We start from the raw sequence: 27,240 nt of genomic DNA, 5'->3' as shown, positions 1-27,240 counted from the left end.
TCTTCGTTACTGCGCGCGGGCTCTCTCTAGTTGCGGTGAGTGGGGGCTACTCTTCATTGAGGTGCATGGGCTTCTCGTGGTGGTGGCTTCTCTTGTTGCGGAGCACAGGGTCTAGGCACACAGGCTTCAGTAGTTGTGGCTCATAGGCTCTAGAGCACAGGCTCAGTAGTTGTGGCACATGGGCTTAGTTGCTCCATGGCATATGGGATCTTCCTGGACCAGGGCTTGAACCTGTGTCCCCTGCATTGGCAGGCAGATTCCTAACCACTGCACCACCAGGGAAGCCCGAGATTAACATTTAAATCAGTCAACTGAGTAAAGCATGTTGCCCCCCCTAACGTAGGTAGGCTTCACCCAGTCAGTTGAAGGCCTGAATAAAACAAAAAGGCTGAACTTTCCTTGTGTAAGAGAGAGTTCCTCCTGTGTGAAAGCCTTTGGACTGGGATATCAGCTTCTTTTCCTGCCTTTGGACTCAAACTGAAACATCGGTTCTGGTCTGGTTCTTAGGCCTTCTCACTTGGGCTAGAACTAAACCACTGGCTCTCCTGGGTCTCCAGCTTGCCAACTCACCCTCCAGATCTTGGGACTTACCAGCCTCCATGATTGCATGAGTCAATTCCTTAACACACACACACACACACACACACACACACACACACACACACACACACGCATTCCATCGGTTCTGTTCCTCTGATTAACACACTACCCAAAGTGATCTACAGATTTAATGCAATCCCTGTCAAAATCCCAATGGCATTTTTTGCAGAAATAGAAAAATTCATCCTAAAATTCAAATAGAATCTCAAAAGACCCTGAATAGCCAAAACAATTTGGAAAAAGAGCATAGTTAGAGGACTCACACTTCCTGATTTCAAAACATATTACAAAGCTGCAGTAATCAAAACTGTGTGGCACTGCCATATTGACAAATAGACCAATGGAATAGAATAGAGAGCTCAGAAATAAACCCTCACTTATCATCAAACAATCTTTGAAGATTACTCAATGAGGAATGGACAGTATCTTCAGCAAACAATGCAGGGTAAATTGGATATCCACATGCAAAAGAATGAAGTTGGACTCTTACCTTATACCATATACAAAAATTAACTAAAAATAAATCAAAGACCTAAATGTAAGACCTAAAAATATAAAACTCCTGGAAGAAAACATAGGGGGAAAGCTTCATGACATTGGACTTGGCAACAATTTCTTGGCTATGACACCAAAAGCACAGGCAACAAAACTAAACATAGACAAATGGGAGTACACCCAAGTTAGAAAGCTTTGCGCATCAAAGGACGAAATCAAAAGTGAAAAGGCAGGAATTCCCTGGCAGTCCAGTGGTTAGGACTCAGTGCTCTCACTGCCAGGGCCCTGGGTTCAATCCCTGGTCGAAGAACTAAGATCCCACGAGCTGTGTGGCACAGCCAAAACAAAAAGTGAAAAGTCGACCTACTGAGTGGGAGAAAATATTTACAAATCATATATCTGAAAAGTAATAAATATCCAGAATATATTAAAAACTCCTACAATTCAACAACAAAAAAATGAAATAACCCAATTTTTAAATGGGCAAAGAATTTGAATCGATGTTTCTCCTAAGATGATATACAAATGACCATCAAGCATATGAAAAGATGCTCAGTGTCACTAACCATTAGGGAAATGCAAATCAAAACCACAATGAGATATCCCCTCATTAGGATGGCTACCATTAAAAAAAAGAATATAACAAGTGTTGGAGGATGTGAAGAGATTGGAACCCTTGTGCACTGTTGTCAGGAATGCCAAATGGTGCAACCACTATGGAAAGCAGTATGGTGTTTCCTCAAAAAATTAAAAATAGAACTACCATATGATCCAGCAATCCCACTTCTGGGTATATGTCTAAAAGATTTGAAAGCAGAGTCTCAAAAAGATATTTGCACACCAATGTTCATGGTTGCACTATTCACAATAGCTATGAGTTGGAAGCAACCCAAGTGTCCATTGATGAATGAATGAATTAAAAAACTGTGATAAATACATACAGTGGAACATTATTCAGCTTTTAAAAAGAAGAAAATCTTGTTATATGCTACAACATGGATGAACTATGGGGACATTGTGCTCAGTGAAATAAGCCAGTAACAAAAAGACAAATACTGCATGATTCCACTTATATTAGGTATCTAAAGTAGTCAAATTCATAGAAACAGAAAGTAGAATGGTGGCTACCAGAGGCTATGGAAAAGGGGAAGAGGGGGGCTGCTCTTTAAAGGGTATAGTGTTTCAGATTTGCAAGGTGAAAATTTCTGGAGATGTTTCACAACACTGTGAATATATTTAACACCACTGAACTGTACACTTAAGAACCGATGGTAAATCTTACGTTTTATGTTACGTGTTTTTTACCGTAATACAAAAATGACCTAAAAAAGAAAATCCCGGACTGCATTATGGAGCCTGGCTTGGATAGACACACAGACTGGAGACAGGGATTCCAGTGAGGGGGCTGTGACAATTGTCCACAGAAAAGATGTTAAGGGTTTGGACCAGGACAAATTAAATGGAATGGAGAAGGGATGAGATTTTCAAGAGGTGGTTAGGAAGTAACGCTGCCAGTAGTTTAGCAAGGGAGGAAAAAGTAAGAGGTGGCTGAGATTTTGAACTGGGTGACTGAGAGAATCATGACACCATTAACAAAAATAGGGGATTCAGGAAAAAGGAGGTGATTTGAGAGAAATGAATTTTGTTTCGAACACATTGAATTTGAGGTGTGTGTGGCATAGCAAAGTATAGATGTTCGGTAGGTAATTGGAAGCACAAGTCTGGAACTCTGGAGAGTTCCCTCCAGAGAGGTGGGAGCTGGAGGTATTGATTGGGGAGTTTTCTGCTCAGAGATGGTGATTGAAACCAAGGGTCAGCTACAGCCCACAGACCAAATCAAACCCACAACCTGTTTTTGTACAGCTTGTAAACTAAAAACAACTTTTACATTTTAAATGTTTATGTAAGTACCCACATAATCGCTTTGATTTTGCCCTTTGGCCCACTAAGCTGAAAATATTTACTCTCTGACCTTTAAGAAAAAGTTTGCCAGGGCTTCCCTGGTGGCGCAGTGGTTAAGAATCTGCCTGCCAATGCAGGGGACATGGGTTCGAGCCCTGGTCCGGGAAGATCCTACATGCCACGGAGCAACTAAGCCCGTGCGCCACAACTACTGAGCCCGCATGCCACAACTACTGAAGCCCGCATGCCTAGACCCCGTGCTCTGCAACAAGAGAAGCCACCGCAATGAGAAGCCCATGCACCACAACGAAGAGTAGCCCCCGCTTGCCGCAACTAGAGAAAGCCCGCGCGCAGCAACAAAGACCCAACACAGCCAAAAATAAATAAATAAATTTTAAAAAAAGAAAAGAAAAAGTTTGCCAATGGCCAGTTGAAACCATAAGAGTTCAGGTGCTCACCAAGCGAGTGGTGTCAAGGGAAGAGCATCATGGGTAAGGAAGAGAATAGACAGAGGGAAAAGCATAATAAAGCAGCAATGAAGATCAATGAAGAAGAGTGCTTCAGAAAAAGACAGCTAGGCCAGAGTATCAAGTGCTGTACGGAGAGTGACAACTGCCATCTGAGTTTGGCAGCTAGGAGACTATTAGTGGTCATTAGGTTGGCAACCAAATAGAGCGGCAGAAACAGAAGTCAGATTGTAAGGGGTTAACAAGTGAGTAGGTGATGAGCAGGTAGGGAGCTCGCATAGACTATTCTCTGAAGACGTTTAATGTTGGGAGGGACTGGCGTAGGGTGGTATCTGGCATGGAAGGCGAGAAGATGGTTTTAGAATGGAGGAGGTCCAAGTGTATTATATGCTGAAGGGGAGATGTAGAAATGCAGAGGTAAATGAATGATACAGGGGATCATTATTGGAGCAAGATCTGGAGGAGACGATATGGGGTAGGAGTCAGGGTACCCGTCAGAGGAGAGACTGTTGGCAAGGAAGGAGACAATTCTTCCCCAGCCATGGCAAGAGGAGATCAGGGAGAAGCAGACAGACTTTCCAGTGATGAGTCTTCTACTCCCATAGCATAGGAGTAAAAGACTCTTTCTCCTGCAAATTTGGACATTTGTAAGCTACAACAGTAAGCAGACAGTTATCCAGGGCCCGGAGGTCAACCAGAGAAAGGAGTGTGGAAATACAAGGTGGAGGTGAAAGCATGGTGATATGGCTAGCCATGGGGTTCTGGCTTGGCAGAGAGGTGACTGAGACCGGACCAAGGTAGCCTGGGAGAATTAGGCTGGCTTGAGGGGCTAGAAGCCAAAATGAAGACAGACTGACTCTGGTACAAGAAAGAGAACTGAAAGAAACAGAGGTTATACTCAGAAAAGTGGATTTTCAAGTTTAAAATCGTCAAAATGAAACTCTGGTAGAAGGCATCCTAGGTGTGATTAAATGTGTGGGAGGCTGAATAAGAGCAGAGATGGAGATTACTGAAAACGAAAGGAACAGTTACATGGTCTTATTTATTCCTCATCACATACTTAGCAAATAGAAGATGAAGAAACTGAGGCACTGAGAGGTTAAGTAGCCAGCCCCCAAGCCATGCAGCTAGGAAATGGCAGAGTTGAGATTTGAATCCAGATCTGTGACTCTAATATCCAGTTGACCATGTCATGGGAGAGACATGATGCTTTTCTGTCACTGGGGATAAAGAAGATGGCATGGAGAGAGGAGAGCAATGCCCTACGGGTGAAGGCAGAATTAAGCACGTACTTAGTTTGAACAGTGGAAATGGAATAAGGAGGGTTTCATATGTATGAACCAGGTTCCTAAATTAGGGACTTAGTTTTTTTATATCTCTTTTTTTCTGTGCCACTTTGAACTAAACTGGTCCTTTGGAAGTTATTAGCGCATGACTTCATCCCTCAGTACCTTCATGACAGTCTCTGAGGGTAGCTATTATTATTATGTCCATTTTACTGAGAAGAAACAGGCTGGAAGACTACGATTTGCCCACGATCACATAGAAAGTGACAGATACAGGCATGCCATCCAGATATTGGGGTCTTTTGTTGAGCCATCTAGGTGAAAGTAGGATTTACTGCCCCCCACCATCTCACTGGTATTGAGGAAATCTCTAGCTCCAGCACCTCCAGCCTGAGGTGACTGTGACCAGAGGGAGGTGGCCTTAGAGAATGAGGAACCCCGCGTGCCTGAAACCATATCCTCGGAGAGAACTACCGAGAATCTTACTAAATGTCAGAAATATAGAGATAACAGGCATCCGTGGAGGGGAAAGAATTGTTTCTAAAATAACAATCCAATATACTAATTTATGTTCCATCCTGATGCACACTGTACCATGGGAGCCCAAGGGAGAAGCAACTACTATTGCGTAGGGAACTCAAGGCCAGCTTCTGAAAGGAAGACCTTCCCGATGGGTAAGGAGGCAATTGAGTTAGGGCAGAGCAGATAGGAACAGCACGCACAGAGACACAGAGAAGGGCCCGTTGACCCATTTGGTGAATGAACTTTGCAGCATGCTTGGAAAGTGGGGTCACTGTTAAGGAGCCAGGTCATGGGGCCTTGTGTGGCAAGCAAGCTCGGAGCATCGGCCTGTATACAGAGGACAGTGGAGAAGACCATCGTGGAGTTTTCAACAGAGAAGTAATATGATTAGGTTTGACTTCTGAGCAGTCTTTCCATAGAGAGGCAGGACTGGGCACAGGAAAATCAGATAGGAGGCTGTCACAGTGGACCAGGTGAGAGATGCCAGCTTGAGCCCTGGGAGGAAGGCTAGAGAAGAGGAAACCTATTTGAGAACATCTTCATACATAGATTTTTGAGCACTTGTGCTGCTGGGGTTGCTGATTCATAGAAGATGCACCTGTTTCCTGGATATTGCCCAATTGCTCTCCAAAAAGACTAGAAAATTTTATGTAGGCAATGTTCGTCAGAGTACCCCAAACATTTTCCATTTTCTCAGTCTTCCTATAACGCTATTTCATATAAAATGCTCCATAGAGGAGATTGTATTCTCTGATTGTGGATAAAGAAAACCAAAACCTTCATTTTAAGCATGTGATTTCCCAAGCAATCACGTGGCTCCCTTCTGCCTTCACTTCCACTACGCCCAAGCTCCTCAGCAGATTGAAAGCTGTGTTTCTTTCTTGTTATCAGTCCCAAACCATAATTCTAAGTATGCAAGAAATAGTGCCTCTCTTTAGTATTTTTCTAAATCAACTTAATTTCGATTCTTCACCCCATCTCAGCAGAGGGATGGGAAATTCTACCTGAGTCATTCTTGCAGTTCCTGCCTCCCTGAGATCAAAACTAGATCTTGGAACTTTCCACAGTGTGAGACATCTGACAGAGCCCCATCTGGTCATCGATTAGCTGTAGTACGTAAGCTGCCAACAAGCCACCCATTGTCCCCTGTCCATTGCTGCTTCTGTAGGAAGCTGAGGAAATCTGCCAGACGGCTGGGAGCCCTGGTGTTTCTGGGTGAACCAGGATTGGTGGGGGCACTCCACTTTGGGGGATTACCAGCTCCTCAGAGCACTACTAAGAAGCAGGGTCTAGGGACCCACAGTCGTCTCTCTCCTCCCTCTACCAGGCTATTACCTCCCCCGAGGCAGTAAAGTGCAGAGCTGGCTTCGTTTGGGTCAGATGTGGGGAGAAAGGGGAAAATACAAGAAGGAAAAATACAGCCTTCAGCCTATGGCACCTAAAGGGATGGGCTAATGAGCTGCTGAGTAGGTTTATTAAAACTGATATAATATCAGAGTAAAGCAATCTTAGAGCTTACGGTTAAAAAATAATTTGGAAATGGCAACATCCAATCTAACTTTAAGACACTTAAATGGGGCCACAGCCCCACATCGTGTATTCACGGGGCATCTCCCCGGTGATATTGACACTTTTGTTCCCAGGATGGAGACTCTTTTCCTCCTAGGCCTGTGTGGTGGGCAGAATGATTCCCCCACCACCAAAGATGTCCACATCCTAATCCCGGAAATTGTGAATATGTTATATTATATGTCAAAGGGTAATTAAGGTTTGGAGATGGAATTACAGTTGCTATTCAGCTGGCTTTGAGATAGGGAGATTCTCTTGGACTACCTGGGTGGGCCAGTATAATCACAAGGGTCTTTGTAAGTGGAAGAGGGAGCCAGAGTGAAAGAACCAGAGAGATGGCAACCTGAGAAGGACTCAGCCTGACATTGCCAGCTTTGAAGATGGAGGAAGGGATCATGAGCCAAGGAACGCAGGCAGTGTCTAGAAGGTGGAAAAGTCAAGGAAACTGACTCTTCCCTAGAGCTTCCAGGAGTGCAATCCTGCCAATACCTTGATTTTAGTCCAGTGAGACCCATTTCAGACTTCTGACCTCCAGAAATGTAAGTTAAGCCACTAAGTTTGTAATGATTTGTTACAGCAGCAATAGGGAATGAATACAGCCTGACAGAGGAAAACAATGCTTTTTAATGTCCTGACATTGTTTCCAGTCTAACTGTTTCCATCCCAGGGCTCGAAGGTAGCACTGGGCAAGACTGGAATCATGTTTGCTCCTGTACTTGGATGGCAGAGGGTGAGTAGAACAGATGACCCACCTCTGGCCCTGGCCACGTGGGCCCTGAGAAATCAATATCTTCCCCTTGCCCTCCAACCCATCTAAAAGCCAAGTCTTGACTAGAGATGCGTGCTGAAAGCTGCTGGGTCTACAAATGGGTCCTCCTTCAGGCACATGGCCAAACTGCACTTCTCATCCCCATTGAAGTTATACGTGGCCATGTGGCTTGCCTTGGCCAGTGAAGCTTTAGGACACAGTGTGCAATTCATCTTGTTCTCATCCCACGGCTGTGGTGACCATGAGAGCGTGTGCTGAGATGGGGCCACCATCAGCCTGGGTCCTCGAGTGACTACAGTGAGCCAAGCCCTTGCCAACCCATGTTGCATGTCTAACGTGAGTGGGAAATAAAGTTCTGTTTGGTTAACCCTCTGAAGTTTGGACATTTTTGCTGTTACCAACGCATAGCTTAGTCTAGCCTGTGCTGACAAACCTGGGTCCTGTCCGTAGCTCTCTCTCCTAGTCGATCTCTTACTCAAGTGGCCACGAGAGAGGTAGAGCCTTAGCCTTCTTCACTTCAGGCATGAACCTGTGCAACATGGACTCTGGCCCCAGCCTCATGCCCTTTGTCTCACTTGACACTAACTGACCTCTGCTTTCCCATGGTCTACTCTGGGATACCGCATCAGTGAGGAAGCTTTTGATTGCAAGTAAAACAAGATAGGGATTTTTTTCATCTCACTTCATAAATCCAGAGCGGTCCCGGGGATTATTCAGGAGCACAAAGACTTCATCAAGGACCCCAGACTTTTTCTATCCTTCCGGTTTGCTAAGCATGTTGACATTTGTCCTCAGTTTTGTCACATCATAACTGTAAGGTGGCTGCTTCACACAGCCATGTCCAAAGACAAGAAGCTACAGGAGGGACACTCCTCACCGATTTCTCTTTTTACGACAGGGAAGCCTTCTAGCTGATTTCCCCTTACGTATCGTGGTTCAGAACTCAGCCATCATACACGACTACTCCTACCTGTAAGGGAGGCTGAGAAACTGAGTCCCTGGCATTTCCAACCTCTTTTGTGGGAGAAAGGCTCTTCCCGTGGGAAAGAAGGGGAGGGGCATGGCTGTCAGGCAGACAGCCAACAGAGTCTGCCAGAACACCTGTCTGCCCAAGCTTCAGCCTGCTTCTCTCCCGCACCAGCTGTGACACTTGGATTCACTGGGTTGTGGGTTTGCTCCTTCCCACACTCCTGGTGAGATGACTGCCTGGGTTATGGCATAGCTGAAACACAAAATGGAGTGTGACTTGTGGCTGAAAGACCACTTGAAGGTCTAATACCCGTCCTTAGGGAATTTTGATTCCTCTAACTTTCGTGCTTATTGCAGGGGTTGGCTTTCCTTAGAAGCAGGCAAGAAAGATAGGGTTACCTTCAGGGGTTTTCCCACATGCTTAGATGCAAAGGAGCTTTCAAAAGTGTCATGCAAAGCTTTGATGAGGTATTTGCTTTCTAAATGTCTGATAGCAGCTGGGGGGGATGAAAGAAGTGAAGGCCATACAGCTTGTAAGAAACTTGCTTCTCAGACCTAGCCTGGACAGAAAATTGCAGGCAGGAACTTGCCTGTCTCTTTCTCTCTCCAGCTCCTCCTGGGGGCTTAGTGGTGATGCTTATTCAAGAATAAACGTGCCCTGTTGGAGGCCAGGGTGTCAGGAAGCCCTAGGAGGCAGGACACAGACTAGGAGAGGAGAGAGCCCAACATCTTCCTTTTGGTAAGAAACAGGCACAAATGTCACCCAAACAGGGGAATCTAGCCATCTGGCTCCTGGGGCTTGTGCAAGGTAAAGAAAGGGCCTTCTCCGTGAGAATCTTTACTACGGGGGCCCATTCCAAGCTCCCAGGGAGTGTGAATGGCCAGCTCTCAGGGTAGCAGGGGCTGTTGGAGGTGGAAGGGTGGAGAGCGGGGCAACAGTCTCTTTGGAGCCTGCCTAGCCCAGCCGATGAGTAGGATTTGGGCCAAGCCAACATTTGAATTCTGGCCCTGCCACTTATTTGCTGAACGATCCTTTCTGAACCTCACTTTCCTCTCCTGCAAAATAATAATCCCTGTTCATAGCGGCATTATTCACAGTAGCCAAAGGGTGGCAACCACACAAATATCCACTGATGGATGAATGGATAAATAAAACATGGTATACCCGTGCAACGGAATAGCATTCAGCCTTAGAAAGGAAGGAAGTCCTACCACATTTATAACATGAATGGGGCTTCCCTGGTGGCGCAGTGGTTGAGAATCTGCCTGCCAATGCAGGGGACACGGGTTCGAGCCCTGGTCTGGGAAGATTCCACATGCCACAGAGCAGGTGGGCCCGTGAGCCACAATTACTGAGCCTGCGCATCTGGAGCCTGTGCTCCGCAACAAGAGAGGCCGCGATAGTGAGAGGCCCGCGCACCGCGATGAAGAGTGGCCCCTGCTTGCCACAACTAGAGAAAGCCCTCGCACAGAAACGAAGACCCAACACAGCCATAAATAAATAAATAAATAAATAAATAAATAAATAAATAAATATAACATGAATGAACCTTGAAGACATTACGCCAAGTGAAATAAACCAGTCAAGAAAGGACAGTACTGTATAACTCCACTTACATGAGGTACCTACAGTAGTCAAATGCATAGAAACAGAAAGTAGAGTGGTAGTTGCCAGGAGCTAGGGGGAGAGGGAATGGGAGTTAGTGTTTAAGGGGTACAGTTTCAGTTGAGAAAGGTGAAAAGAGTTGTAGAGATGGATGGTGGTGATGGTTGAACAAAACTTCGAATATACTTAATGCCACTGAACTGTAGACAAAAATAATTAAGAGGGTAAACCTTAAGTTATGTGTATTTTGCCACAGTTTTTAAAAACTGCATGCCAGCTGCCAAACTAAAAGCACTCATGTTAAAATAATGTGTCTAAATTAAACGAGTCAAAGCAAAGAGTCTGAGTCCACATTGACATACCGTTCTTACTCCATCCCATTACTGTGGGGGGAGAAGGCTGAGAGTCAGACATAAAATGCAGTAAGCAGTGCATATTCCTGATATTTATAATTACTCAAAATAAGTTAGAACTTTAAAGTTTACAAAAGGCAGCTTCAAAGCCAACATCTCATTTTAGCCTTTCAGTAGACTGAAACGATTTGGAATTTTGAGGCTAAATATGATATTCTATATGTGAAGAATCTATCACCTATCATAAAAATGTATCTGTGATTCCTTGTCCCCAACAATGGTTAAAATGGTAAGCTTTATGTGATGTATATTTTAGCACAATTTTTAAAATGAGAAAAAATTAGCAGTAATGCCTGCCTGGCTCGCCTCCCCAGAGAGCTAGAGGGGGGTTAAGGAGATAGTGGACAGAAAAGCTCTGGATAAGACCCCACGGAGTGTTAATCAACTATACTCCAATATAAATTTAAAAAAAAATTTTTTTTTTTAAAAATGACCCCATGGAGAAAGGAAGTATTCCTTTTTGGAAGCCGCAACCTCAGAAAGGTTTAGTCCATCATCGTGAGGCCTCATACCAGGTAGCTTGAACCTCAAGAGCCAGCAGGGCTGCTGAAAGACCGCCCCTCCCCACCCCCCGCCCACCTTGGCTTCTGCAGTCATGGCAAGATTGCCCCCTCCAGCTGGGCCAGAAGGGAGTAGAGGCTGGGCCCAGACCAAGGGCTTTCCCTTTTTTTTTATTAAATAAACACCACCTTCTCTTTCTTCCCGGCAACTCTTGGCAGCTCTCTGCTGAGTCCCTATGTCCGGCCAGCCCCGGCACTGTAGAATCTGGCTAGGGCCTGAGGCTCTCCAACATCGGTGGCTCCAGCGACGATTTCTGCTTTCTGTCTGCACCTCACACTTGCTGAGCATCTCCCCACCCTCCCCGCACAGAGGCAGCCAGTGTTCCCAGAACTTTCACATTCGTTATTATCTCCCTGAAAAGGTCAAGAGGATTAATTATGGATGTAAACATTATGAACCTTGTAACTACTCTTAAAGATAATGTTCACCAACAGCTGTATTTTGACATTCTCACCGCCTCGACACTATTGTCCAAGTGGTTTTCCACTCTTGCTATGCATTACAGTTACCTGGAGAGCTCTTGAAAACCGCCCATATCCAGACACCCTCCCCGGCCTAATTAAATGAGAAGTACAGCGGCGCTCATTACTCGCCATCAGGCGTAATTACCTCTCCATGTCTTTGCATGCAGTGGGTCCATGTCCTTGACACACAAAAAGAATCAGCAGGAGAGCTTGGCCAATATCCAGCCCCATTCCTCCCACCCTGAGGAGGGCCTGACAATTGTAGTATCCTTTCACGTTTTCAAGAAGTTGTTTCTTCCTGTACTCTACTCCCATCTCCATCCCCATCCTTTCTAAAAACCCATTTTTCTCAAGTCACCGTTTCTCAAAATAGTAGGGGAGTTGTGGGAAATAGGAGAGATAGTGACTGTGGTTGGCTGATAATGGCCCCCAAAGATCTGTCCAGTCCTAGACCCCAGAACCTGTAAACGTTATCTTGTTTGGAAACAAGGTCTTTACATATATAATTAGGTTAAAGATCTTGAGATGAGGAGACAATCCTGGATTATCTGGGTGGACCCTAAATGCCATCGCAATTGCCCTTATAAGAGACAGATAGAGGGAGATTAGACACACAGAAGAGGGGGAGGCCATATAAAGATGGAGGCAGAGATTGGAGTGATGGTCACAAGCCAAGGCATGTGAGCCAGCAGCAAAAAGATGCAAAGAATAGATTCTCCCCTAGAGCCTCTGGAGGGAGTGTGGCCCTGCCAACAGCTTGATTTTGGACTGCTGGCCTTCAGAACTATGAGAGAATAAATTTCTGGTGTTTTAAGCCACCCAGTTTGTGGTAATTTGTTATGGCAGCCTTACGAATCGAATATGGTAACCAAATGAGTTTGGCTACTCTTGTCTTTACAGCAGGACTTCCCAAAAGCTTTATGCTAATAGGCATTGTTTCCCAAACACAGGCCCTAGAAAAGTACTCCCCAGAACACACCTTGTGCTAGGTCACATGCTTGACAGCAGCAATACCCCAAACTCACAGTGTTACAGGTCGTATGCATGAGAGAGAGTTACAGCCATACGTATGTATCCGTTGTGTATCTACCCTTCCAGAACCCACTAGCCATTCACTTATAACTCAGTAAATATTTATGAGCACCTACTATGAGTCAGAAACTATTCAAGGCACTGAGGATATAGTAAATAAGAAAAGAAAATTATATCTCTAGTGAAAAGTATATTCTAATGGAGTGATCAGTCAGTAAACAAATAAGCAAGTAAATAGCAGGTGGTGATGAATATAAAATGAGCTAAAGGGATAGAGAGGGATGGGGGGTGGCTACTTTAGAGTGGGTGTCAGAGAAGGTCAGGTATTTCACCAGGTGATTTTTCCTAAATTTGTTTCATGTAATCTTTTCAACAAGCATTTCATCCTTGTCATATGAGGTAGGTATTATCTCCACTTTGCAGATGAGGAAAGTAAGGCTCAGGGAAGTGAAGTGATTTGCCCAAATCATACAGCTGTTGAGTGGCCAATACGAGATCGAAACCCAGGCCTGTCGGACACCAAACAAAGCCCATTTACTACCACCATGCTGCATGGTTCCTGTCTTCAGTAGGACTCCCGTTGAGATCCTCCAGAGCCTGTCTTGGCCTGTCTAGACTTGATCAGTGATCCCCAGTGGAGTGAGTGGTTCTAAGGGGAAGAAGGCTGGAGGCGAGAGATCAGATGGCAAAGGATACTTCTAGTCAGAGACTTGCCCCGCAGAATAACTTCAACCCATTTCTATCTTTGGAAGGTAGGCAGAGGGTACTGAAACTTCCTGCTTCCTCCCCTGGGTCTTCTCACCTCTCCTTTCTGTCTGCCTCATTGGCTAGAGCCCTCAGGGCAGAACCATGGGGTCCAGATAAAGGGACTTTGTAATGCCTTCATGGCTCTGAGCTGTACCTCTGAGTCCTAGACAGTGGGCAGGAGTCAGGTAGAGACCAGCCAAGCAGTGAAAACCTGGGGTATGCTTGCAACAACGTGCGGCTCAGTTTGGCTACCATACAGGATGCACAAAGCAGAAAGGAGAATCAGGCTGGGCAGGAGGCTGGGGCCAGATCACAGAAGGCCTTGAAGGCCAGGCCAGGAGAATAGTCTCCATTCTCTGGGCTGGTGTTTGCCAAAGTGTGCCCTGCAGACAACTCACGTTTGGGGATAATAATAGCAGGCACAAGAAGGGGTGTTATGTGAGAATGCGAAGTTTCCTTGTCACTAATTTGGAGATCAGAGGCTAAACAGACCCCTTTTATGCCAAACTTCCCAGACCTGACATGAGGGCAGAGGACAAACCGAGGGGCCGCAGTGGATGCCATCCTCATGGCAAAGATGGATGGAAACCCACGAGAGGCAGACTGGGCTGGGGGTGGCCAATCAGTGCTGTGGATTCCAGCTCTAAATCACCTTCTCTCTCCCCTCCCTGCCGCCCCTTTAACTTGTCTCCTTACGCCTACCTGCCCCAAACTCTCACCCCTCTTCCAACTCTTTCCCTCACCGCACCACCCCCTTCTTCCTCAACCATCCCATCCTATGCCTCTTCACACGCAAGCACTTCTCTAGCTGTACTGTACACTACAGTAATTTATAAATCCTCTGGGTAGTTATGTGAAAGACTGCCACTCACTAGCAAACAGGCTAAAAATTCATCTGAGTTCCACAGAGGGTTTGTCCTAAGCCATTCTCCAAAAAATATAGAATTTAAAAAAATATCATTTGCTTTTCTTTTTTTTTTTTTTTAAGACCCAGACAGGCTCGGCTTGGAGCTTTACCACATTGTTGGTTCCCATGGTAACCACCGCACGTTCCTGACTCCCGTCCTTCCCTTCCGTCCTGGCACCACCGGCTGTGAGATATGCCTGAGGAGCACCGTTGTCGCAGGGGCGGCCTTGTTTTGGTTTCCACCGCAGCCCCCGCACTGGCCCAGACGCTCTGGAACCTCCGTTGGGGTTGGGGATTTGCACAATGAACAGCGCACCCATCCTGGGCCCAGCGGCGGCTCACCTTCAGGCGCCTCTGCTTCTCTTAAAATCACATAATGGCCTTTTCAAGCTCAAGACAGTAGAGCAAGGTGGTTAAGAGTGTGGATTTCGAAGCCAGACCGCTTGGTTTGAAAGCCAGGCTCCATCACTTATCAGCTGTTTCACTGGGCGAGTTACTTGACCTGAGTCTGTTCCCTCATCTTTAAAACAGGAATAAAAATGGAACCTCTCAAAGACTTGTTAGGAGGATATGTATGTGTAAAGGTGCTTCAAACGGCCTGGTAAGTGCTACGTAAGCATTACTGACTAGTATTATTGTTGTTATTGTTTTCTGTCGGTCCCATCATCGACAGACATTTTGGCTGAGTCAGCAATTAAAGTGGTATTCTGTGAGTGAGGAACTTGTGGATATCACAGGGGAAAGCCTGTCTCCAATTTGGTGTGTCCTCAAGGTCCTTTTAAGTCCTGAGCCCCAGAAGCAAGGCTCAGCTTCTAGACCCAGTCCCCTCTGTAGCCGCAGAACAGAGCAGACAGCCCACCCAGCCGGGCTCTGCGTCTGGAAGGGACCTCTCACCCCATCACCCATGAAGACCTGGACACAGGGATCAAACTGTCGTTCAGGTCCCACAGCCAAAGGCATCAGCGCTTTGACCAATTCGGCAACTCAGGACCAAGGCTTAGGCTTTCCAGTTTGGGGTGTGCAGTACCTCAATGCAAATGAAGCTGCCCCTGGACATAGAAAACAAACTTATGGTTACCAAACGGGAAAATGGGGTGGGGCGGGGTGGAGGGAGTTTGGTATCAGCAGATACAAATTACTATATATAAAATAAACAACAAGGTCCTACTGTATAGCACAGGGAAATATATTCAACATCTTGTAATAAGCCATAATGGAAAAGAATAAGAATAGATAGATATATATGTATAACTGAATCACATTGCTGTACGCTAGAAACTAACAACATTGTAAATCAACTATACTTTTATTTATTTATAAAAAAGAAAATAAATAAAAACTTTTAAAAATGAAGCTACCCCCGGGGGTGTGTCCAGTCCTGGGAGGATCTCGGCAGCCACAGGGAGGAGGGTAGCTCACGATTCAGATATAGCACTGACCACGTGCCATGCCTTGTCCGGAGCAACTCGACATATACAGCATACTGACTCTGTTCATCCGGAGAGGGAAACCAAAGCACAGAGAGGTGAAGTAACCAGTGCAAGGTCACACAGCTAGTAAATGGCAGAGCCAGGAATCCAGTTCAGACAGCCTGAATAGCAGGCTGCTCCAGAGTCCGCGTGCTGACCTGCTCTGCTGGACTGCCTGGCATGGGGCCAGTTCAGCTCTGGCCAGACGAGCCCCAATGCCTGTGCCCATGCAGATGACTTAGTGCCTAGTTGGAGAAATATGGGCCCAACAATAATGGAAGGCAAGGCCAGGGCCATGGCAGCACAGGACATGTGGACAAAGCCCCCCAGGCCACCACCATACCCCACTGGGATTTTGGGAAATTTGTTTAGCTGGCGGAGGAATTTTCCAGAAGGCCAGAGAGTCCAGGCAGGAAGAGTTCAGACCAGAGTCAGGCCCATCAGCAAGGGGCCTTGTGCAGGGTCCTGGGAGGCCAGTTTAACGCACAACGGGGTTCCCTTCGAGGTAAGCACGCAGGGAGGGACACCATCACCCAGCAGCTCCTGCTCAGTGGAGCGCCTTAGCGGCAGGCAACGTAGTTTCCAGCGTGTGCCTTTTCCTCTTCGTGGGGGCCCAGCAGCAGCCAAGAACCCCTGCCCAGACTGCCGGCTGTTTGGGGAGAGCGGCCTCCCGGACAGGGACCTCACCCAACTTGGCAGGTCCACTTCCATTTGGAAACAAGAACTCCAGGCCCTCAGCTGGTGACACTCTGAAGGCCGCAAGCCCCAATCCCTTCTCTTCAGCCAGTCTGAGGCAAGAATGGGGTCACCCTGAGAGCCTCAGGCACGGCTTGTATTCTTTGAGGGGCCCTGAGGGGCTTGGAGAAGGAGTGCTTGGGCTGCCAGTGCCTTCCACCTGGAAAGCAGGCAGCGCTTCCCTTCCTGGTTCAAAAGGCAGAGGGGAAAGGTGGGAGGAACTCCAGGCCAAGAGGCTGGAGGTAGCCAGACTGTGGGAAAAGGGAAGAAGCCAGGAGTCCAGAAGTAAAGTGAGGCTGGAGGGGAGAAGGGGAGGGGACTGAGTCATGGGAGGGAGCTTCCTGGGGACGACGCCAGAGGACACAGCCAGTGAGCATTTGTTTCCAGACCACCTCGGCCCCATCTTCTTCTCACAAGACCTCTAAGCTGGTCCTGGGAATAGCGTCTGACACCAAACCCATCCTGCATGAGAGAGATCCTTTCAGTAACTTTTATTTTGGTATAGTTTCAAACTTACAGAAAAGTTGCAAGAATAGTACAAAGACCTCCTTTATACCTTTTCCCGGTATCACCAGTTAGTAGCACGCTGCCCCATTGCCTTTATCCTTTGTGCATCCTCTCTCACTCTGCGTATCTCTTTTCCAAGTCATATGAAAGAAAGCCGCAGATGTGATAGGCTTTTACCCATAAATTCCTCAATCATAATTTCTACAAACAAAGACATTCATTAGAAAAATAGCATGGATATAAGGTTTTTATCTCATCTCCAGGCCATGTTCAAATTTCACCAATTGTCCCAGGTTTTTAGCTGAATTTTATTTTCCTTTTGGATAGTTTTTTTTTTAATCACATAGCTAATACGTGAATCCAATCTCCTTGTAAAACATTACAAAGAAGGCCACAGCCATCCTCCTTGAACACCGCCCTCCACCCCAGTCCCTCTCACCTTAAAAGGCATGATAGTATAGTAGGTGAGAGCAGGAGGTCTCTGCCCCTTGCTGGCTGCGTGGCTTTGAGCAAGTTCCTTAAACTTTGTGTTTCTGCCATCTGATAATAGTAACGATGTCATAGTTACTACATAGTTTGAGTATGAAATGAGTTCATCCCAATAAAGCTCTTAGAATAGTGCCTGGCGCATAGGTAAGTAATCAATAGATGTCAGCTGTTCTTATTGTCCCATTTGACCTCACTCTGTGGGGATGATCCAAGGAAGTGCAAGAAGCAAACGCTGGGCCTGCCAATGACTTCCACGGGGCAGCCCAGCTGAGCAGTGCAGGGGGACATCCTCCCCCTGTTAACTGAGGGAGTGATGGGGACTCAAGAATCCATCAAGGTTACATGCACCCCAATGTTCATAGCAGCACTGTTTCCAATAGCCAAGACATAGAAGCAGCCATCAACAGATGAATGGATAAAGAAGATGTGGTCCATGTATACAATGGAATATTACTCAGCCATAAAAAGGAATGAAATAATGCCATTTGCAGCAACATGGATGGACCTAGAGATGATCATACTAAGTGAAGTAAGTCAGACAGAGAAAGACAAATACCATATGATATCACTTATATATGGAATCTAAAATATGATACAAATGAACTTATTTATGAAACAGAAACAGACTCACAGACATAGAGAACAAACTTAGGTTGTCAAAGGGGAAAGGGGTGGGGGAGGGATAAATTTAGGAGTTTGGGATTAGCAGATACACACTGCTATATATAAAATAGATAACAAGGTCCTACTGGTATAGCACAAGGAACTATATTCAATATCTTGTAATAAGCCATAATGGAAAAGAATATTTTAAAAAGAATATATATATATATATATATATATATATTATATATATAACTGAATCACTTTGCTGTGCACCAGAAACTAACACAACATTATAAATCAACTATACTTCAATTTAAAAAAAAAAAGAATTCATCAAGGTCAGGCTTCCATGATAGAACTTTTGTGCGTTGCCAGTGTTACCACCTGCACCTCTGGAGAGTCCGGACAGGCCCGAGAGCAGAGGTGGCGTCCCAGGGACCGGGGCGGGGGATGGGAACAGATGTACACCAACCACAGAGGTGGGGAATTTTCCAAGCCAGGTCTTCAGGAGCCTGTGGTGGGAGGGAGACCTCTGGAAGCACCACAGATCCTCCTGGAGACGTCGCAAAAGGGGTCTGGCACTCGGCGGATTTTTGCTTTGTCCTCCAGACTCCTCGTCCTGGAGATTCTGACATTTCTTCTCCCTAGTAAGTGGGGAGGAGCAGGGCAGAAGAATGGGGATGTGGTGAGGTCTACCAAAGCTCCCTCTAGGGCACAATCCCCGCCAGGTGAGCACCTGCCCTCACACAAGATGCCTGCTTGGGGCGGCATGGTGAGTAAGGTGTGGCTCCTGAAAGATCCAGTCCTCGGGCGGCAGCATGATTGCAGGGGTTGGGAGAGCACATTAGAAAGCAGCCCGGGTAGGAATGTTGTCACAAACCCTGCTGGCTGACTAGCCTAGGACAGGTCACTTCACCTCTCTGAACCTCCGCTCCATTCTCCAAAATGAGTACAGCAACCTCTGGCTCCCCGGGAGGCTGAAAGGTTTAAAGAAGATGGTGTGTACAAAAGCAAGGGCTTGCCAAGTGGAAGCTATTATTATTTACTGGTTCCCAGGCACTGCTGCGGACAGGATGACAGGAAGGTCATTGTGTTTGGTGGCAGGGCTTGGCTCCTGAACTACTCTCCAGCCCACTCCATCCCCCTGCTTTCACACATACCCTCTTTTCCAACCAGACTGCCTGCTCCTGGGCTGACAAGCTCTTCCTCGCTGCCTGGCCTTGGCACCTGCTGGTCCCATGGCCTGACTTGCCTTGTCTCCCCTTGCCACCTGACAGATGGCAGCAACATCCTCCTTCCCTGGTCCCCAAAAGAATGAGCACCCCCCATAGCTTGGGGGCTCAGTCCCACGGGCCTGGACTGCTGAGGCCCCAGCACTTGGAAAGGACTTGCCTCCCTGTAGGGCTCAGAGCTGCAGGGAAAAGGACAGAGGAGGGGGCAGTTCCCAGTCCCTGGGCCTCCCTGTGACTTAAGCTCTCCTTCTCTTGTGAAATCCACAGCTGGCAGAAGGAAGCGCAGGGTCCCAGCAGTGTCTGGGGCAGACGCACACCCCCTTCGTGGGGTTAGGACTCTTCATTTTGTGTAAGAAAGGCTCTGTCCCAGTCTGGGCCACCGCCTGAGACCCACGGAAAGCTTGGGCCTCGCTGAGCCTGCCCCCCTGACAGCTGGGCGCTAGCAGCCTAGTCCAAGGGGCTTTGGGAGCAGGGCTCCCAGGGGCATTCGGAGAAGCTGCGAGAGAGGCTGTGAAACAGCAGACACTGAGAGGGTGGAGGAAGAGGAAGTGGCCCCCTTCCCTGGCTGGCCTGACAGACAGCTGTGGAGGCCCTCCTTCCTGTGAGGGACCGGGCCCAGGGCTCAGACCTTCAAGCCTCCCATCTCCCCAAACCACAGCCCAGAGGTGTGAAAGACAGAAAAAAAAAACAGGGGGAGGGGTGGCAGAGAAGAGACAGGTGCACATTTCACACCTTGACCACAGGTGGGGCTCGGAGCAGCTTCACTCTGACTAACTTCCTTCTGAAGCTTCCCCACTGGTGTCTCGGGAGGCCAGAAGCAGAAGGGTGCAGCTACCAGAGCTTAGGGTGCAGGCTCCTGGCTAGGTGGGTCTTCCCCAGGGCTGGGCCTGCTTGGAAGCTGGTCTGGGGGCTGCTTGGGATAGGAGAGGGCCGAGTTAGTGGGCCAGACAAGGTTCTTGGCTCGGCACCTTCTGAGGCATGTGAGCTGTGAAAGACAGCAGTGGCCAACTGCAGACCTGACCTTCTGTGGCCTTGGGAGGGGCTGGTCGGGAAAGTTACTAGAAGGGGAGGAAACTGCTGCTCGCTGTGTTCTTTACCCTGTGCCATATGTATCGTTTACAGTTCACAGAGCAGCCCTGACACAGGTGGACTAGCTTCATCCCTACTTTTCAAATGAGGGAACCAAGGCAGAGAGGTAAAATGATTCGCCTAAGGTGACACAGTGGGGCAGCCAGAGGATTCGGCCAGGACTGGCCAAACCCTGCCAGCTAAGGCATGGGGCAGCCTTCCCGAAGGATCCGTCCTCCAGCCACGTCCACAGGGCAGCACACTCCGTCCCAGGGCTCCCCTGACATGGAAGGGCTCCCAGGGACTCTGGGTTTGTGGCCAGTATCCCTCACACTCCGCCTTCTCAGATATGCTTCTACTAAGGGCTGAGCCCTGTGTGGAGACCTCACAGCTTTGGTCATCTCATATCATCCTTTTTTTTTTTTTTTTTTAAACAAATTTATTTATTTATTTATTTTTGGCTGCGTTGGGTCTTCGTTGCTGTGCGCGGGCTTTCTCTAGTTGCGGCGAGCGGGGGCTACCCTTCGTTGTGGTGCACAGGCTTCTCATTGCGGAGGCTTCTCCTGTTGCGGAGCACGGGCTCTAGGCGCACGGGCTTCAGTAGTTGTGGTGTGTGGGCTCAGTAGTTGTGGCGCACGGGCTTGGTTGCTCCGCGGCATGTGGGATCTTCCCGGACCAGGGCTCGAACCACTGGTGGCGCAGTGGTTGAGAATCCGCCTGCCGATGCAGGGGATTCTCAACCACTGCGCCACCAGGGAAACCCTCAGATCATCTTATAACACCCTTGCTGAGACCAGCTCAAAAACGGTTATGTCATAGGTCCAAGGTCACACACCTCGAACGGGGTGGAGTCAGGGCTGGAGCCAGACAAATTCAGCATTTTTCCCATTCTTCCCACTGCATCACGGCCACACCGGGAGAAGCGGGAACAGTCCACACCACAGCCCAGGCTGGCCTCTCAGGATACGGCCCAACGCAGAAAGGAAAGCTCTCTGCACCTTTCCAACACTCTTAGCTGACCTCATCTCGTTTCTCCTTTCCAGCAACCCAGGAAGGTGGGGATCTTGGTCCCCATGTGGCAAATGAGGAGACTGGGACACAGGAAGGAGACCAGAGGTCCCTAAACTTAGAAATTTCACATGTATCTGGAAGACCCACACTGGGCTGTCAACTCCTGCTAACACAGGATGCTATTGTCACCAACATTTCATAAAGAGAAGATCCTTTTAATACCAAAAAGGGGATGAAGGCCATAACTGCAGAATACAAGAACCTCCTTTAAGTTGAACAAATAGAGCTGTTTGTTCTCCTCCTTTCTCTCACCTGTAGAAGCCCAGTGAATGGAAACTCTTCATGGACCAGCATCGGAAGCTGTGCTCCCGGCTCCCACCCGTCTTCCTCCACCTGCAGGCAAGTCACCTGCCAAGTCCTACCTATCCTAACTGCTGTGGCTTCTGGAATCCTCCCAGGCCCCTCCACTTGTGCTGCTCCTGACCTCCTCCAAGCCCTTAGTTCCCTCTGGCCTGGATCCTGCAGGTGACAAACTGCTTAGAGCAAGGATAGTCACATCTTCTGGCCACAGGAGGCAGGGAAGGACCTCTCTGCCTCACAAGTGTGTGTTTTGTCCATTAAGTTTGAGCTGAATTCCAGACCCAAGCCTGGAGGCTCAGGTGACGCATTCTGGATGAAAACTGGACCCCAATGCCATAGCCTCTGTCTCAGTCTCCCTCTCTCTCTCTCTCTCTCTGTCTCTCTGCTTTTCACCTATGAGGAGAGAGGGAAACTGCTTGGGAGAGGCAAGGGGCTGCCTTTTCCCTCTGATAATGAGAGCAGGGCAATAGGGAGATCCCCATGTAGTCTTCCCCAACCCTATTTTCCCCTTCTCCTCACTCCAGAAGCAACTGCTCTCATGGATGTGTGGTGTGTCCAGTCCCTACTTTAAACTTCTAGGACAAATAGCTGTATCCAAAACAACACGGTATTGTTTTGTGTGTGTGGTTTTTCGAATTTACCTAAGTGGTGTCAAACTATACACAGTATTCCCTAACTTGCCTCTTCCACCATTGGTCATTGACTTTTCTAAATGCGTCCATGTTAAAATATATAGCTTTAAGTTCATTTGTTTTTAACTATGTGAATATATCATTGTTTATCCATTAGGAAGCAACTGAAGGCAGTGTGAGGAGTGGTAAAAGGAGAGTCAGACAGCTGTGGGTTCAATCCTAGCACCTACCCTTGCTTGTTATGTCTGCCGAAGGCCTTTCCCCTTTCTGGATGAGCCATGGGGATGCCGCCCAACCCCCCCACCCCCGCCCCTACAAGGGAGTGGTGTGGTTGGAATGAGGCAGTGTCAGAGAAAACGCCTAAAGCAACACCCAGCACACAGCAAGTTCATTACTAGCAGTTCCCTTTCCTTGCCCCTGTTGCTTAGCAGGGAGGGGCAATGGTAAAGGACTAGAATTAGTGTGATGGATTGCTTTCAAATATTTTCATTTTTTTAAGAAGGTTAACCTCCTTTATAGAGTTAACACGTTTAGCTATCCAGTCCACAATCGTGCGAGAGCAGCTCCAGCCCAGGACGGATGAGCAGCAGTTCTTACCCCTGCCCTTGCCAGCTGCCCTGCTTCTCCTTCAGACCTCTCCCCTCAAATCACCTGCCCCTGCCCCTCCCTCGGCCCCAGGCTTTCTGGTCCCAGGCTTGTGTTCAACTCCCAGAGCAGCTTCCCAGGGCCAGTGGGATGTTGGGGTAGGAGCCCCGTGTCCTTGGGTCTAGGGAGTTCTGGTATAGATAACACCTTGGAAGAGGCTGCTGCCGAGAACCGTGTGAAACCCTGACTTCCTCTGTGTAGCGCAGGTTCCCGACCACAAGCACCAAAGCAGAGGGGCAGGCAGCACACGGCCAGGCAGCCAGAGTACCAGCCCAGCCATGGTCCCCGAGGTAAGTGCCGCTGTCCAGCCAGGCCAGACCACAGCTCCAAGTGGAGAGCCTAGGACACTAGGGGAAGGTGAGGGCTGGCCCACAAGCCAGGGCCACCAGAGGGTTGGGTGAATAGGTAGGGAATGCAGGGGTTGTGTAGAAGGAGCACTGGACCGGGAATTGGGAAACCACCTTGGCCACTGACTTGTGAATGACCACAGGCGAGACCCCTCCCCTTTCTGGCTTTGGTGCCTCATCTGCGAAACGCATGAGGTTGAGGCTCACCCCGCACGGTCCCCAAGGCTCCCTTCAGCTCTGACTTGGAACTTTGATCTTCCATGCCGGACTGAATTGGCCCCTGGGAGGCCCTCAGCTGTGGGGTGGTTTGCAGGGGCAGGGGGTAAGGAATGTTTCTAATAGAGCTTGCTGGGCAAGTCCCCGGCAGGTGGCAGGCCTCAGTGTAGGGGAGGGGAAGGACAGGGGCAGAAAGCATGTGTTGGGGGGCTGCAGTGATTTGTAGAGGGGCCCCATGGGGTGGGGGGGCAGGAAGTAGGAGTCCCCAGACAAGGGCTGAGGAGGGAAGAGGAGGGCCAGTGACTGGGAGAGGGGACTGCGCATAGGCGCCAGGGGACGGAGGTGGTGGAACTAGGCGTGGCCAGGACACTGAGGACCGTAAGCCATGAAGGAAGGGCAAGGAGAGAGGAGAGGGGGCCGGGAGGGCTCCGGGCACAAGATGGAAGCTCTCCCTCCAGTCCACAATCCCTGGGCCGATGGGATGACCCAGAAGGGAGAGAGAGAAGCAGCCTTTGAGAAGGGAAGTTACCAGCCCAGCACCCAGGCCGGGCACCTGGAGCTCAGAGGGCGTGGTTTCGGAAGAAAGGCAGGACAGTTACAGGGTGCAGCCCAGGCCTCCGGGCCTGCCTTACAGAGGAGTTGCTTCGAGAAAGGCTCCTCAGACTAAATCTTGAAGGAGTGATGTTTTTTAATTGAAGTACAGTTGGTTTACAGGAATGTTTCAGGTGTACAGCAAAGTGATTCAGTTATGCTTACATATATATCTATTCTTTTTCAGATTCTTTTCCATTATAGATAACCTACAAGATATTGAATATAGTTCCCTGTGCCATACAGTAGGCCCTTGCTGTTTATCTGTTTTACATGTCGTGGTGTGTATCTGTTAATCTCAGATTCCTAATGGAAGGAGTGACTTTTAAGGCCTTCACAGGCTCTGTGCCCTCCCTCCCTCCACAGATGAGTGAACGCCAGGAGTTCCCAGCCTCGGATTTTGCCTTCCTCCTGGAAAACTCTTCCTATGACTACGGAGAAAACGAGAGTGACTCCTGCTGCGCCTCCCCACCCTGCCCGCAGGACTTCAGCCTCAACTTCGACCGGGCCTTCCTGCCCGTCCTCTACAGCCTCCTCTTCATGTTGGGGCTGCTGGGCAACGGCGCCGTGGCGGCCGTGCTGCTGAGCCAGCGGGCGGCCCTGAGCAGCACCGACACCTTCCTGCTGCACTTGGCCGTGGCTGACGCGCTGCTGGTGCTGACGCTCCCGCTCTGGGCGGTGGACGCGGCCGTCGAGTGGGTCTTCGGCTCCGGCCTCTGCAAAGTGGCGGGTGCCCTCTTCAACATCAACTTCTACGCGGGGGCCCTCCTGCTGGCCTGCATCAGCTTCGATCGGTACCTGAGCATCGTGCACGCCACCCAGCTCTACCGCCGGGGGCCCCCGACCCGCGTGGCCCTCACCTGCGTGGCGGTCTGGGGGCTCTGTCTGCTCTTTGCGCTCCCGGACTTCATCTTCCTGTCCGCCCACCACGACAAGCGCCTCAACGCCACCCACTGCCAGTACAGCTTCCCGCAGGTGGGCCGCACGGCCCTGCGCGTTCTGCAGCTGGTCGCCGGGTTCCTGCTGCCCCTGCTGGTCATGGCCTATTGCTATGCCCGCATCCTGGCTGTGCTGCTGGTCTCCAGGGGCCAGCGGCGGCTCAGAGCCATGAGGCTGGTGGTGGTGGTGGTGGTGGCCTTTGCCCTCTGCTGGACCCCCTACCACCTGGTGGTGCTGGTGGACACCCTCATGGACCTGGGGGCCGTGGCCCGCAACTGTGGCCGAGAAAGCAGTGTGGACGTGGCCAAGTCGGTCACGTCGGGCATGGGCTACATGCACTGCTGCCTCAACCCTCTGCTCTATGCCTTTGTGGGTGTCAAGTTCCGAGAGCGCATGTGGATCCTACTCATGCGCCTGGGCTGCCCTGACCAGAGGGGCCACCAGCGGCAGCCGCCGGCTTCCCGCCGGGATTCATCCTGGTCTGAGACCACAGAGGCCTCCTACTCAGGCTTGTGAGGCTGGGATGGGGGATCCCCCTTTCCCACGCAGCCCGACTCCCCCCACACTCCAGGCTCCTCCCTCGCTCGCTCCCCAGACACACACTCCTTGGAGTCCCCGATGGCCCCAGTACTGCTGGGTCTCCCAGGGAGCCGCCCTCCCGGCTCTGGGGGCTGCGCCATCACTGCTCCTTAGCTGCGCAGCCCCCATCCCGCCGCTTCAGAGGTGGCTGCCTTCAGGCCCTTCTTACCTTGGCCGCTCGGAACCCCACCACCCTCCTAATTCAGTAACCAGGCCTCAGCCTTCCCCGTATGCAGGGAGCATGAGGCCAACAGCATAATGGCAGCTGCCTTGGCCGGGCCTCCTGTTCCGCAGTGACTATGGCTGTGGTTCCCGAGACCTCTGTGTTTGCTCACTTTGATTTTTATGTCTAAAACTCTGCTTCAAACTTTTCAATAAACAAGCTAATCAGGACCAGGGTGTGTTAGTGCATCATTGCAGCCAGCCCTGCCCAGGCTCTGGGGATGCACTTCCTGCTTCTCCTTGTATGGCCCTGGGTCTGTGCCAAACAATGCTGCCTCTGTCTCTGTCTCCCCTCCTCTCTGCCCTCCTGGGCGCACCTGTCACTCACAGGGAAGCACCCAGGGACGTGGGTGCAGGGTAAGCAGTTAGCCAACCCGCTGGCTAGACACTGTCTAGGCATAATTTGGGGAAGGGGCCTTCAGACATAAATAAGACATAGTCCCTGTACTCCAGAAGCTTAGGCCAGCAAGGAAAACGTATAGGTGACAATACCAAGCAGTCTATGCCACGAGGCAAATGTGCAGCACATGTTCAGAGCACTGCGGCTGGAGCCATTTGGGAAGCCTTCTTGAAGACAGAGGAATGTGTAAGAACTTAAGGGGCAAGTAGTATTTCCAAGGGCAAAGAGAAAGAAAGTTGGTATTTCCAGGCAGATGGGAGGGCAGCAGAAAAGGTGGGAAGGTTGGAAACAGCAATGCTTATTGGAGGAATGATAAGTGGTCCCAACTGGCTAGAATTAAGGGTTCAGGTAGAGAAAGGGTGGAAAAGACTGAAAGTTAGTTTGGGATCAGGTGAGGGTATTATAGGTTACAAGGCTGTAGTGGTTTTTCATGTTAGAGGTGACGCAGGCTCTTACTAAGGAGATAGAAGTGGGACTGGAAAAAAAGCAGATCGGACGACTTGGCAGTCATTAGCACATAGGCCACCTGGAGGCACGTCTGGGCTGCAGGGAGCATCTTCCCATGGCTATAGCTGGGGTGGAAGTGAGTGGGGGAAGTGACCAGGGCCACTGAGGTAAGGCAGAGGGCTGGACCCTCCCTTTGCAGGGGTGGAACCACTGCACTGTCAGTTCTCCCTAATGAAGTCACCAATGTGCCATGATCCAGTTTCACAGGCCAGCTGGGCTTCGCTAAGATTGCAGATGTGGCCGGAGGTGGGACTGGACAAGAGGGACCCAAGGATTTAGCCGGGGGAGCGCGTACCACCCTGTGCACATATCCGATCCCATGTAGACTTGTGCTTAGGCTTCAGTTTGTGGCCACTGAAAGAACACTCTCAGCATC

The 27,240-nt window shown here is 49.2% G+C and overlaps 1 protein-coding gene and 1 long non-coding RNA gene across 5 annotated transcripts in view; both read left to right on the top strand.

The window, feature by feature from the left end:
* The window catches only part of LOC309620813, a 498,839-nt gene that overhangs the window by 359,361 nt on the left and 112,238 nt on the right, over window positions 1–27,240 (top strand). The window lies entirely within an intron of this gene.
* CXCR3 (C-X-C motif chemokine receptor 3) lies at window positions 1,682–27,210 on the top strand. 4 transcript variants are annotated; one of them, XM_082377378.1, is made up of 3 exons: window positions 1,682–7,946; window positions 14,391–14,910; window positions 24,584–27,210. In XM_082377378.1, the coding sequence occupies exons 2-3, from the start codon at window positions 14,884–14,886 to the stop codon at window positions 25,670–25,672; spliced, it is 1,116 nt and encodes a 371-aa protein (XP_082233504.1). In that variant the 5' UTR covers window positions 1,682–7,946; window positions 14,391–14,883; the 3' UTR covers window positions 25,673–27,210. The 4 variants fall into 4 exon arrangements, with proteins under 4 accessions (XP_082233504.1, XP_082233503.1, XP_082233502.1 ...); XM_082377377.1 differs by having other exon boundaries at window positions 1,682–14,910; XM_082377376.1 differs by lacking the exons at window positions 1,682–7,946; window positions 14,391–14,910 and adding an exon at window positions 20,021–23,353 and having other exon boundaries at window positions 24,405–27,210.

Source organism: Balaenoptera borealis (assembly GCF_965194805.1).
Source record: "Balaenoptera borealis genome assembly, chromosome: X".
NCBI classification, from domain to species: Eukaryota; Metazoa; Chordata; class Mammalia; order Artiodactyla; family Balaenopteridae; genus Balaenoptera; species Balaenoptera borealis.
The sequence above is the reverse complement of the archived record's forward strand: the minus strand, read 5'-3'. Positions and strand labels throughout refer to the sequence as shown.

Coding starts and splice junctions, on each gene's coding strand:
- CXCR3 (XM_082377376.1), top strand. CDS start 24,491: ATGTCGTGGTGTGTATCTGTTAATCTCAGATTCCTAATGGAAGGAGTG.